At 49.6% G+C, this 13,932-nt stretch overlaps 1 protein-coding gene across 1 annotated transcript; it reads right to left on the bottom strand.

The window, feature by feature from the left end:
• Positions 1 to 3,592: 3,592 nt before the first annotated feature.
• Positions 3,593 to 12,855, bottom strand: CCKAR (cholecystokinin A receptor). Its single transcript, NM_001082383.1, is given in 5 exon segments — positions 3,593 to 4,149; positions 6,413 to 6,540; positions 8,390 to 8,651; positions 11,764 to 12,015; positions 12,694 to 12,855. Coding segments are annotated over 5 exon segments (1,281 nt in total). The 5' UTR covers positions 12,806 to 12,855; the 3' UTR covers positions 3,593 to 3,622.
• Between the last annotated feature and the right edge of the window lie 1,077 nt (positions 12,856 to 13,932).

Consider the following 13,932-nt stretch of genomic DNA (forward strand, 5'->3'; position numbering starts at 1 on the left):
TCTGCATTACCAGGAAGCTGGAGTCTGGAGCAGAGCTGAGTATTGGACCCAGATATTCTGATATGGGAGGTATTTTTTTTTTTTTTTTTAAGATTTATTTTTGGGGCCGGTGCTGTGGCACAGTGGGTAAAGCCCTGGCCTGAAGCACCGGCATCCCATATGGGTGCCAGTTCTAATCCTGGCTGTTCCTCTTCTGATCCAGCTCTCTGCTAATGGTTCGGCGCAGCTCCGACCATTGCAGCCATCTGGGAGATGAATCAATGATGGAAGACTTCTCTCTCTGTCTCTACCTTTCTCTGTAATTCTGTCTTTCAAATAAATAAATCTTTAAAAAAAGATTTTTATTTATTTGAAAGGCAGAGTTACAGAAAGAGAAGGAGAGACAGAGGGAGAGGGAGAGAGATATCTTCTACCTATTGGAAAATCTTCTACCCACTAGAACATTCCCAGATGGCTGCAATGGCCAAGGCTCAGCCAGGCCGAAGCCAGGAGCACTGAGCTTCCTCCAGGTCTCCCACGTGGTTGCAGGGACCCAAGAATTCAGGCCATCTTGCACTGCTTTCCCAGGGAGCTGGACTGGAAGTAGAATAGCTGGGTCTCAAACCGGAGCCCATATGGGATGCCGGCATTGCAGGCCGTGACTTAACCCACCATGCCACAGCACGGGCCCTGGGGTGACTATCTTAATCAATAGGCTAAGCACCTGTTCTCCAAACTTTTTCTTTTCTCTCATTCTGGGTCTTAACACCATTTACAGGTGTAACATGTTCCCACCAGTAAGATCTTCGATTACACTCTCTCTACACCAACGAGAGAAGCAACCACTCACCCATCAGAATCTTGGGGGAGATGCACCGAGTTGGAGAAAGTCTTAGAATGTGTCTTCTCCTGTTGAGAATCACAGCTGTGAATGCAGAGAAGTCGCCCAAAGCATGGCAGGCGGGACGGGAGTGAGGCATGATGTTTATTGAACGCTCAGGGTGTGTGCAGTACTGGGCAAAACACTCCAGGGGAACACAGGGAGGGTCAACAGCTATCACCACTCAGTCTCTTGAAGACAACACTTGACTGGAATGGAGGGGGCGCCTGCTAGGCCTACAAGGACAGGTGTCACCAAACCCTAGAAGTACACACACATGCTCATTCACCGTGTCTGTTTAGGAGTGATTACCATGGTGACAAGAGCACAGGAAGCCACTGAGAGACACAATTTAAATAAAGAACAAAGATATGTCTCTCCATTCCATATGCAAGTTCCAGCTTACCACTCTGGTGATGAGCAGAAGCTACCAGAAGACACTAGAATTCCAGAAAATTGAGGACATTCTTTCTTAACGCTATTGTCCCCCACCCCATTTCAAATACAAATTAGTAACCTGCTTTAGCATGAGATGAAGGCAGTTAACTCAGCAGAGTACAAGAATAATGTACTTTTTTTTCAATCAGTAAGAATCAGACCTTTCCAAAGGTCAGACACAGACTAAAAGTTAATAGCTTTCTCCTTTTTTAATCTCCCACAACGTGAAAGACTTCCGAATAAATTAAGCGAACTTTATTTTTATCTTTCCACATCTGGAAAATCTTGTGTATATTTTTACACATTTTAAAATATTTTAAGGTAAAGTTGCCAGATGAAATACAGGATGTGTTTTAGTACATGAGACATAGTCATATGAAAAATTATCCATTGCTTATCTAATATTACAATTTAGCTGCTCATCTATATTTTTAGCCACTAAATCTGGGAACCTTGCTTTTAGGCCCATGCACCTTTGGAATTTCAGGGGTTCCCAATAAAGGGGAGCCTACTCTATCCTCATTTGTGTGCCAACACTGCCATAAGGGAAGATTTATTCTTTTTGCAGGAAAATTGTAGATAATGTAGGACTCACTCAAATAATGGAGACATTTCCATTTCTTGCCCTTACAATGTTTGCAGCACACATTTCCAGCTGTTGAATCTGCCTTGCACTCTTTGACTGGGTTGCTAGGTGACAGCACAATTAGAGTCCCACCTGGGGACCCCCTGGCTTGAAAAGTACCCCAACCCCAATAGTTTCTTTTCAGCACAGGGCCATGTGTCCCATGGCAGGCAAGTGTGATGGTGACAAATGATACAACACCTGATGCCCTACTCAGATCGCAGCTTGGCACTCCTACGCCCTTGTCCCTCTACATTCATGACCGTGAACAGCTGAGACCAGTGGCCCCTGCACACCACCAGGAGGACCAGGCCTGGCTCAGCAGAGGGTCATGGCCTCAGGACAACCAGGAAAGTTCCCTTCTCAGATGTCTGGGGACAGGAAGCTGCGGGCTCTGTTTACTTCCCACTTGTAAACTTGCTTCTGTCAAAAATGCCCCTGTTGCTTGATTTAATTGGAAAGGACTATGTTGGTCTAAAAAAAGAAACAAAGGAAGAAGTGCTGGTAGACTGGAACTATAGATACTGTTCTAGAAAAGCTCTTCCTAGTAGCTGGCTGTAGAGCTCACATCTTATCTTAAATAGAGATGTCTATTAGGGACTGAGGTTTCAACGCGGGTTTTCAAAGAAATGAAGTTCACATGAAACTCCAGTTGTGGTAGAAGAATGTAAAATGACAACACTTGTTGAGTTGTAACATCCATTAAATATTCTTTTTTTTTAACACACTAGGAGCATCTTTACATGTAAAGAACATATAACTATGTGGTTGGCTTACACATATACATAAACTAGCAAATACATAGATTGAAAAGCACAGACATTGAATCACGTTGGCATTCAAAAGCTGTCTGAGTCCAGCTGTGCCAGTTTCAATCCTGTTCCTGACTATGTGTCTTTGGCAAGGTACACATGACTTACAGCTCTCCTTCCTACCTGGTGGTCTCTGGAAAAAGAGGAAGTACAGGCGACTAAGAGAAATCCAGTGGAGGGAAAGGAGTCGTGAGATGTAAAACCACCGTATGAAGGCGAGTCAAGCAATATATATCATTACAGTAGAAAAAATGATTTCTATGCACCTTCTGCCCCTTCACACTCCCCGGAACAAGAGAACATTCCATCCCTCTGCAGGTCTCCTCTTCTCTTTAGAAACATAGGTACCGCATTCCAGCTTCCGGACCGTGGTCCTTGTGCGCTTCCGATGACCACGTGCTTGCTTCTCTGTTCTTGATCAGCCCCAAGATGAGAACATCGGGCTGTTCATTTATAGCAATAAATAAATGCCCGAGGGGTTTGCTCCTTGTTCCCTGGGTGGTGGCGTTTGAGCAGCAGAAACAGAGCATAGAAGTGTGTTGCTGTGGGGGGGGGGGGGGCGTGAGAGACCGCCTTAGTTCCTTAGTTGTTCCAGAACCTTCCAAAAACCTCAGTGAGGTCCACATCTGCATTTTAAACAAATGCTTGCCAACGACACCTGCAGCCTGGGTCCTGCTGGGGTCTTCCTGATGGGGCCCTGTTACTGAAACTGAAAATTGCCTTCCTTGAACTCGCTGGAAACCAAGCCCCGGGGCCCCACCCTGGGGCTGGATGAGGACGGATATGCGCACAACGCGGGGCTCCCGCTGCACCGCTGCTCCTGCTCCCGCTCCTGCTCCTCTTCCTCTCCCAGCCCGCCCCATGCACCTGCAGGGGCGGCCGCGCCGCTCACGACGGTGGCGCGGAGGCGCTCATGTGGTTGTACGAGTACCTGGACAGCGACGCCCGGGTGGTTCGGCCTTCCTCCTCCTCCCCCGCCTCTGCCCTCGGCCCGGGAGGCCCCGGGTTGGGGCAGCAGGGGAAGGTGGCCATGAAGCCGAGGCGGAAGCGCCTGTTCATGAAGCAGTAGATGATGGGGTTGACGCAGGAGGAGGTGTAGGAGAGCAGGAGGATGAAGGAGATGGGCGTCCCGGACAGGCGGCGCTCGGCCGAGACCGTGTCGTAGGCCCGCCAGGCGTTGGCGCTGAAGATGGGCATCCAGCACAGGAAGAAGAGGACCACGATGACCATGAGCATGCGGATTACCCGCTTCTTGGCCATCAGCGTGGCCGCCGAGCTGCTGCTCCGGATCCGGCTCACTCTGCCGCCGCCGCCGGACAGCTGCTGAAGCTCCAGCTGCCTCGTGGGCTTGGACCGCTGCAGGTAACACCCGTCATTGTCCTCGAACCGGCCGCTGCCTGTGCTGGCTTTCCTTTCTGGGTGTTGGGGGCGGGTAGAGGGAGGAAGCAAGGGCCATTACTTAGTGTTCGGGTTGGGACACGGCAGGCGGGAGGCCTGGAGTCCCTGCCTCCCTCTTTCAAGGAGGCCAACCAAAGCAGAACCCGAGGGTTGAACAGGCAACCTGGGACCTAAGAGGTAGGATTCAGTACAGGAGCCAGGACACCCAACCCCTTATCCTCCGCACCAAGACCCCCAGAGGATGCCGGGGAAGCCATACCATGCAGGAGGAGACTTCAAAAAGTTCATGGGAAATCCATGCGTTTCAAAGTAAACTCATCTTTTAAGATTTTACTTTCTGTATTCGAGAGGCAGAGAGAGGAGCAGAGACAGAGGAACAGACACAGAGCGGTCATTTGCTTGCTCACTCCTTAAAGGCTAGCATGGCTGGAGGCTGGCCAGGACCAGAAGGAACTCCCTCCAGGGTCCTTATTGGGTGGCAGGGACCCAGTGACTTGAGCCATCATTGCTGCTTCCCAGGGTGCACACTGGCTGGAAGCTGGAGTCGGGAGCAGAGTGGGGACTTGAACCCAGACATTCTGATGTGGGGGTTGGGTGTTCCAAGCAGCATCTTAACCACTAGCCTCCATGAACTCAGCTTTTAATTCCATTTTTTGAGGGCCTTCAGATTTCTCTAGAAAGGGTGAGTGTCCTTTACCCAGAATGTTGGAGACCAGAAGTGTTTCAGATTTTAGAATTATCTTACGTGCCCTTTACCAGTTGAACGTCCCTAATCTGAGAACTTGAAATCCAATGTGCTCCCAAATCTAAACACAGCACTCACAAAGCTTCTGATTTCAGAGTTAGGAATCTCAGAGTAGGGGTGCTCAACATATGCAAGCATGCCTATGATAATAGAGCTTACTATAAAGTAGGTGGCCGGCACTGTGGCTCACTAGGCTAATCCTCCGCCTTGTGATGCCAGCACACCGGGTTCTAGTCCCGGTTGGGGCACCGGATTCTGTCCCGGTTGCCCCTCTTCCAGGCCAGCTCTCTGCTGTGGCCTGGGAGTGCAGTGGAGGATGGCCCAAGTACTTGGGCCCTGCACCCGCATGGGAGACCAAGAAAAGCACCTGGCTCCTGGCTTTGGATTGGCACAGTGCGCCAGCTGCAGTGGCCATTGGAGGGTGAACCAATGGCAAAAGGAAGACCTTTCTCTCTGTCTCTGTCTGTCTCTCTCTCACTGTCCACTCTGCCTGTCAAAAATAAAAAATAAAAAAAAATAAAGTAGGCACAGTAAAGGCTTAACAACAGTAACTATGAATGGAATCGAATTATAATAATATATGATAATAAAAATTATTTAAAACATGAGTCACTTATTTCAGGAATTTTCCATTTAATATCTTCAGGCCATGTGTGGCCTCAGGGCAATGAAACGAGGGAGAGTAAGGCTGCAGCTAAGGGGGCATGGCTGTAGTGGCTATACTAACTCTCTCCCTCCAATGAAAAGCTACTCAAAAGTAATAAAATCATGCACTAAATATAATATAACGTCTCTAACATCTTCCACATGTAGATTACAAGGAAGAAGACATGATTAAAGAATGAATATTCTCATCTTTCACCCTCCTTCCCTCAGCTCCCCAGGGGCAGGTCTTGCTGGCTCAATAGCCTCTAGATTGCTTTTATCGTAAGGAATCTGGATAATGAGAAAAAAAAATCAAAGCAGGGCAAAGAAGCTGGCGAGCCTGAGCTATCTACACAGGAAAGGCCGATAAGGGGAGGGGCGAGAAGGGGAGAGTTCTGTCCACACAGGTGTGGGGTGAATTTTCGTGGCGGGGAGGGCGCGATGCGTGGGGAAGGAGTGAGCTGTGTGGCAGGGGCAGTGTGAGCAGGAAATGGGCGAGAGAGGGCGGGGAAGGAGGTGACAGCAAGCGGGGCTCTGGGCCGTCAGGGACGTCTTCCCAGGTCTCTGGCGAGACGCACACAGGCTGCAGGTACGATGGGCTTTGGTGACTGAAGGTGGTCCACCTGAACAGAACATTCGGCGGGCCCTCTGCTTCTACCCGGCCTACGTGTGTTTTGTCTCGTTAGACTCTACCAGCCCCTCTGGAGAGGAATCAGTGCCCCATTTAGATGCGGAAATAAGACTGCATCCAAGACTGCCCTTACGAACCAGTCTCGCGATATTTTGGAAACCTCCAGTGTACGCTATAGACGCCCTGCGTACATTTCCTTAAGTGATGGAAAAGAAATTTCTGAATCCTTTTGGCATCCCCGCGTAGCTGAAAGAGTTACCTTTCGCAGATTTCTTCTGGCTAGCATCAAATTTTATTCCTTGGTAGAGCTCCAGAGAGATCATTCCGTACGCCACCATCATCACAATTCCGGGAATGAGAAAGAGGATGAGTAACAGGAACGTGTGCCTGATTAAATCAAAAGAAATCAAATAACCAGTGACGGTGGCCCTTCAGACCCTGATGGGAAGGAAGCCACAGGGCTCCTCTTTATGCTCAGTGGGACGGGATAAACACATTCATTACTGGTATTTAAGATCTTTGGAAGTTCCACGTCTGCAATGTCGATCATTGGAAGTTGTTTATGTCTGATCTTTTTTTAGAGAAAGTCTCTTAGGAAGCACTGGTTATAACAAAATCTTACAAGAGTGATGAGAGTATGTGAATTATATCTCAAAGCTGTTACCAACAATAGCAATAATGAGAACTTACACTCATTGAGGGCTGGTTATCCGTGCTACACACTTAAGTGAAGCGTTTTACGCCTATCACTACATCTATCTCATGTAATAACCTTGGGATAGACACTATTAGGCTAGTACCCATTTTAGAGATGAAGAAACTGAGACTTGAAGAGATGAAATAACTTGTCCCAAGTCACAAGAGGCGTGGCAAGGAAGGAGCTTGAGCCCAAGCATATGATTCTAGAATCTATGCTCTTCAACAACCATTGCACCCTCCCGTGGCTTCACAATGGAATGGTGGAAAGTGTCCTTGAGTTTGTACACTACATGGCATTCTGGCTCCTTCTGGCCCACGAGCAGCTCAGAAATTCCCATGGGTGTCCACTCCGCATGACCTGTGCAGCCGGCACCGTGGCAGACTGGCGCTAGAGTCTGACTGGTGGAGAGCTATGCCTTCTCTAAACACGTCTGATTCCTGAGGCATCACAGCCCCGCCTTTGTGAGTCTGGCCCTGCGTCGCTTTTGCAGTCTGGTGTGTGTAAGGCTGCACGATGAGGCCATAAAGCTGTCAGAGACTCACGGTGGCTGCGCCGTTTTTCATTCCAACTGGACGTGTTTTGATAAGACTCCTTTTCAAGTCTTGGAAATGTCTCCCTCTCGTTTGCAACCTGATGCTTCCTGCGTGTGGGTGCTGCTTGGTTGAAATAAAAAGAGCAAGGCAAATCAAGCCGTGTCGAGCCAGTTCCCTGCTCCTGAAACATCCCCAGAATCGGTAAGCGGAAGCCTTGCACGTGTGCAGCCTCTTTACAAAGTCATTGCTACACACACACTCTCGTTGGAACCTCACAGACTGCCAACGAGGCAGATTGAAGCAACATTTGTGTGTTATCTCCTCGTCAGGACAAAGCACCTGAAGCTCAGAGGGGTTAAGTGAACTCTCCCAAGGCTGCCCAGCGAGGAAGCCAGGGAACCAGCCAGGGGATCTTTCCTTTTTACTTCTGGCCAAGCTCTCGAGGCAAGTTCCGCAGCTGCGGCTCTGAGAAAAATTGTGTGGGACGTGGGCCTCACTGTCTTGTGTTCCTCAATCCTTTAGACAACCACAGCTCTGCAGTCTGAACCCCAGAGGATCACTCAGGGGCATCCTGCACTGTGGCTACGCATTGCGAGTTTGGGCAACTACATCTTCCTCATTGGTACAAGGGGCATGTAATAGTTGCATTAACATATGTGTGTGTATACATACACAAATATATTTTATATGTATATATAAAATCAGTTGCATTAATATATGTATATATATTTTATATATGTATATAGAAAATCAATTGCATATATATATATATAGGGAGAGAGAGAGAGAGTGAGAGAGAGAGAGATACAGCATTTAAAATAGAAGCCCTCAGGCCAAATGTTTGCTATCATTATTCCAGAACAAGGTTCGAATAACCCTTCTCAAAAAGCCCCCGGGAGGCTGATCCCCCTAGCTACTCTGGGCAAGGCATTGCAGGTTTTCATAACATTGCAGGATGAAATCAATGGTACTTAAAAAGGAAGAAAACACCACACAACCTTACCAGGCCTGCTGCATGACATCACTTGGCAGTAGAAAGCGGCACATATTTGCGGTCTGGTTGTTAGTTTTGGTGAAAGGCACCAAGTTGCTGTAAATGGGGTACGGAGTCATGATGGCGAACGAGAGGCACCAGGTAGTGGCAATCACCTTCAGGGCGTGGGATTTTGTCTGCCAGACCCGGGACTGCAAGGGTTTGCAAATCGCCCCGTATCTCTCCAGCGATATGGCTACCAGATTCAAGGTGGAGACACTCACGGAGGTGCCTGGAAAAGGAACAAAGAGGCTGCTTCTGTCGGCTCCGAGATCCTAAGTTTATTTGCACATTAGCCTTAGCATATCTGACCTACACAGGCTTGATAGCAGAGGGGATCACTGAGAACTCCAGAACGAGCAAGTGTGTGTGTTTCAAAGATGATTTATTCCCAGCTTTGTTCCAAAAAGGAATTCAGGCAGTTAAAGAAATACTTGCAAATACGTCTCCTCGCCAGTTCTGAGATAAGTTTATTGAGCTTTGATTACAGCCTAACTCCTGCTTCAGCTGGAAGTGCTCATTAATTAATAGCCAAGGGGCTGGAATGCGTGTCTACCCCAGAGCAGAGGGTTAGAGAAAGCTGAAGAAGAGCCCATGATCTGTGTGACAGAATCGGCTTTGTAAAACCAAGGACGCCATCGAGGGTCTGGGCTGGCAGCACTGAGGCTCTTTCTAAGAAATTTTAGTCTACACTTTTAATAACCGTGAACTATTCTAAATTTCAAAATGTACTTTGTTGGAAAAAAATATATAAAACCACCACACTTAAAATGATGGCAGAGAAAGCCCTGCGCTAGGGTTAAAGCTTTCTCTGGGTGGAGCTTGGATTTTCCCTCGCATCCATTCTGCTCTTCCATGTTTTGTGGAATGAGCACACATCACCATTACAGAAGGACAGACATGAAACACACCTCATGTAACATAAGCACTTGGGCATCATCAACCAATTCCCCTGACGCTGGTGCTGTACATGTATACCTGTCTTATCCCCTTAACTTTTCTTTTAGAATCCTTTAGCTGTGGATTCTGTCAATTCTGATTACCTCCTACCACGATTTCTTAAACCTCAGAATTAATGTAGATTTGGGAGGAGAGGTTTCAGTTGAGGTCCTTAGATCCTCACTATGTTTATGGATAGTAGTTGGTTCTCTGGGGGCCAGCACTGTAGCGTAGCAGGGAGAGTTGCTGCCTGAGACACCAGCATCCTCTATGGACGCTGGTTCGAGTCCCGGCTGCTCCACTTCCGATCCAGCTCCCTGCTAATGGCCTGGGGAAGGCAGTAGAAGATGGCCCAAGTGCTTGGGCCCCTGCAACCCATGTGGGAGACCCAGATGAAGCTGCTGGCTTCTGGCTTTAGCCTGGCCCAGCCTTGGCCATTGCGGCATCTGGGGAGTGAACCAGTGGATGAAGACTTCCCTCTCTGTCTCTCCCTTTCTGTCCGGAGCTGTGATTTTCAAATACATAAATAAATAGATAAATCTTTTTTTGTTAAAAAATCAATTATCTGAAACCATGCACAGAAACATCCTTTTTTCTTGAGATTTCTTTTCTAGCTTCCCTAGATTTCCTGTGGTCCGTGACTCTGAACCCAGAACTGGCACCTCTGGGTCCAGGCTGGGATTTGCTCGGTCTTACTGGGCTTTACCCCTAAAGAGTTGACCTGTTGAGACTTTAGCCTCAAACTCCAGAGTCCATTCTGTGTAAGGAGTCTTCCACAAATTCAATCTCAGGCAAGCATTCTTTTTGAATGTTACTTTTGCTACAAATTAGGAGTTTAATGAATTTTAACTGTTTGTAACAATTCTGGGGAGACTACAGAACTGATGGAAGAATCTAAGATACTAGAATTGGAACTCCAATCATTGGGGTATTACAAAATACTCTCAGGATTATCTTGATTTTCTTTTTGGATACTAAAAAAAAATGTATCGAGGTGAAATTCACCTAAGATTAAATTAACCATTTTAAAGTGATCGATTCAGTGGCATTCATCAAACACTCATTTCCAGTCTTATTCGCTGTACCCTGGGTGAGGTCCTCGGATGACGTAACCGGGAGACACCTGTGGTTGGGTCGCGACAGCCTACAGCACTGTGGAATGCTGGTCATTATTCAGCTCCCTTATTTCACACTGTTCCGTGTCCTTGGTAAGTCTCTCTCCCCCCTTTTTTCTTTTAAACTTTCTGAGGGCTTGGATCCAGACTGCCACGTCCTTGATAACTCGCCCATGGCACGGGGGTCAGTAATTCATCAGCGCTTTGTCAGCACTGGATCTTGCTTCCTCCGTTTAGAAAAATACAGGCATTTAGAGCTTTCTGGTCAATGAAGACTGCCCCAGCCCAGCTCAGCACCGCGTATTTTATATGGTGTGGGTCAGAACAAGAAGCAACTCCTCCTCCTTTCTCACCTCTCCTTCTCTCCCAAGTAGGTCTCAGAATGGGCCAGCGCCAGAGCCATCTGGCACTCAGAGTTTGTGCAGCATCAGGAGCACTACAGCAGCCAGCGAAGTGAGGCGGCAAAGCCACTGGTGTGGTGGTGCCTGCTAGTCTGGGTTCAAATCCCAGCTCTGCTGCGTACTGCCTGTGTGTCCTTAGGCACCGAATGAACCTCTCTGTGCCTCTGTTCCCTCTCTGGGTGAGATCAGAAAGAATGAGTGTGTTTATTCCATAGGGTGCTTGGGAGATAAAGTGAAGCCATGGAAAGAAAAGTATCTGGGGCAACGCTCGGTGCATGGCAAGTGCTGGGAAACGTTAGCTCTGTGTGTCTCAGATTATCCTCGTTTTGACCGACCTAGGCAGAGAGCCACAGACTCCGCCAGGCAGCGTGCACTTAGTGGGCCCACAGCTGCCCTGGGGGCAAATGCAACTCCTCCTTCCTCTCTGTCCGAGGCGGCCTCAGTCCATGGGGTGATAGGCTGGGAAGTGGATCTGAAGAAGAGAACCTGGGTCTGTAGTGAAACTGCTTTTAAAGCAGCGCCTGTCCCCAAAGAACAGATGGGCCAAAGCTCTGCCCACCAGCCCTGGAAGGCAGGGCTGCCACGGGGTTGAGATGAGGACTCAGTCAAAGCTTCGAGCCACCTTGAATCTCTCCCTCCAACAGCAGCGGGCGAGTCAGCCTCCTCCTGGTTTTCCCACCAACTCCCTTCTCTCTCGGAAACTGGCCTGGGACACCTAGGGCTGCGGCCTGACTCCTGGGGCGGGAGGGGACTGAGCTGGGCACTCGCACATGGCCGCACGCAGCCAGCTGTTGGCGTGGTGGCCCTGGGCAGAGCCCCTCAGCTTGTGGTGTGAGAGGGCTGGGGAGACCAAGGGCAGGCTCGGGGCACAGCACCTGTGGCAACTCACCCATCAGGTAGGTGGTGGTCTTGCACAAGGCGCTGCCGAAGATGAAATCCTTGAGCAGGTTGGGGATGAGGTTGAAGGGCATACAGAAGAGGCACAGCATGAGGTCGCTGATAGCCAGGGAGAGCAGGAAGATGTTGGTGACGGTCCTCATCCTCTTGTTGCGAATGAGCACCGTGATGACCAGCGTGTTCCCCAGCACGCTGAGCAGGAAAATCAGCGAATACAGGAGGATCTGCACTGCCGGCTGCCACTCTGCAGAGAGCCCGGGGAGAGGGACGAGGCGGAGGACGGAGGTTATGGCCGCGGATTCTTAAAACCCTGGCGCACAAAGCGAATGCCTAGTTCCCGCCGGCTTTTGCTTTTCTTATCTCTTCCCCATTCCGGGGTGCACATCGGTGATCCCAACTATTCCTGCACTGACAACATTGGGCAGAAACAAACGGAGGGCAGTGCCCTTTTCAAGGGCTGATTTGTGAAAGGATCACCCGGGAAGCACCTTTTAAGAACACAGCTTCTCAAGGGAATGCTGGTTGCCTTCTTGGCTCCCTGGGATGCATTATTTCACCTTAATCACTTCTTCACCCTGGTGTCGCCCAAGAAAAGGCTACCACCCCACAGTGACAGCACCTTCCCCGTGAGGCTCCGAAGTTCAAGCCCAGACACTTGTAGCTCTTTCTTGCTGCCCTGGCTCACCCTCTCCCTGCTTGTGTCACCCCCAAGTGCTGCCCACAAACCCCCCCAGCTCCCCCATGGGGAACAATAAGAGCGTTTGTGTCTATTCTGCCTTTTGATCTTTTAACCAAACTTCTGAGCACATGACTGTCCAGCCTGTCTCACAATGGCTTTGTTATATTTGCTTAATCAGCCTCTGCCGATTTCTCCCTCCACTCAACAGTTTTTCGAATTCAAGCAGCAGCCCCTGGCACCTACCTTTGGAAGGAGGGGGCTGATCCAGGCAGAAGAGCGTCTCGTTGTCGAGCCCGAGTTCGCAGGGAGGAGGGATGCCGCTTGCATTCCCCAGAAGGCTGGCTACCGCGTCCATCCTCGCCTGCTGCTTCCCACCAAGTGCTGCCGGCTAGGGAGCTGCTCTCCCGCTCAGCTCATTCTTCTAATGACCCAGGAGTCTCCCGCACGCAACCTGCTGCGGAGGGCCGGGAGGGGGGCCTTTGCAGGTGTGGGCTTCTGCAGCCATTCCTAAGGGGACTGGAGTTCCCCAGCCTCAGTCCAGCTGGGCAGGCATTTGCACTGCTTGCGGGGTGGGGCAAGGAAGGCAGCTGGTGCACACCAAACCTGCTCCACCTTCCAGGCCTACCCCTCCCATTCCTGGGCCAGTCTCAGGGCCCTGAGCACAGATAGCCCTGGCTGTAGGTTAACCCTTCCTAGAGTGTGGCTGCTACAACACACACCCAGATAGCCATATACACCCACACGCGTTGAGCGCACTACCCCGGCACCTCACTTCTCTGTATTGGAACCTGTCACCATCCCAGACACAGGCAGAATAAAGACCAAACTGGCTGTGTGAGACAGGTCCAATTAGCATGGTAACAGATCCGATAATGCAGTCCAACAGGACTAAAGGACACACAGGGACTGCCTTCCTACCTCCTTATATAAAAGCAATTAGAGCCTTTTTAGCTCTGGAACCATGCCCAGCGAAATGTGTGCATAGAACTGCTGGGTGGTTGTTAAGCTGTTAGAAACCACAGTGTTATTTCTTGTGGTCTCTGCCCTTGTTAACCAGAGGACGCTTTTCCGTACGTTCCTGGATGCTCCGACAACAGAAGTCCGTAGAGTTCCCACGCATTCATTCATGCACTCATGGAGCACATATCCACTGGAGACACTCAGTGGCCAGGTAACTTTTCAACCTGTCAACAAATGAGTAGTAAGGTCATTGCAGATGTGTTAAGCATTAAGAAGGAGGTTAAGGGGCTGGCGCTGTGGCACAGCGGGTTGATGCCCTGACCTGAAGCACCAGCATTCCATATGGGCGCCAGTTCGAGACCTGGCTGCTCCATTTCCGATCCAGCTCTCTGCTGTGGCCTGGGAAAGCAGTAGAAGATGGCCCAGGTCCTTGGGCCCCTGCACCTGCGTGGGAGACCCGGAAGAAGCTCCTGGCTCCTGGCTTCGGATCGGCGCAGCTCTTGCCGTTGCAGCTAATTGGGT

Source organism: Oryctolagus cuniculus, chromosome 2, assembly GCF_964237555.1.
Source record: "Oryctolagus cuniculus chromosome 2, mOryCun1.1, whole genome shotgun sequence".
Lineage (NCBI taxonomy): Eukaryota > Metazoa > Chordata > Mammalia > Lagomorpha > Leporidae > Oryctolagus > Oryctolagus cuniculus.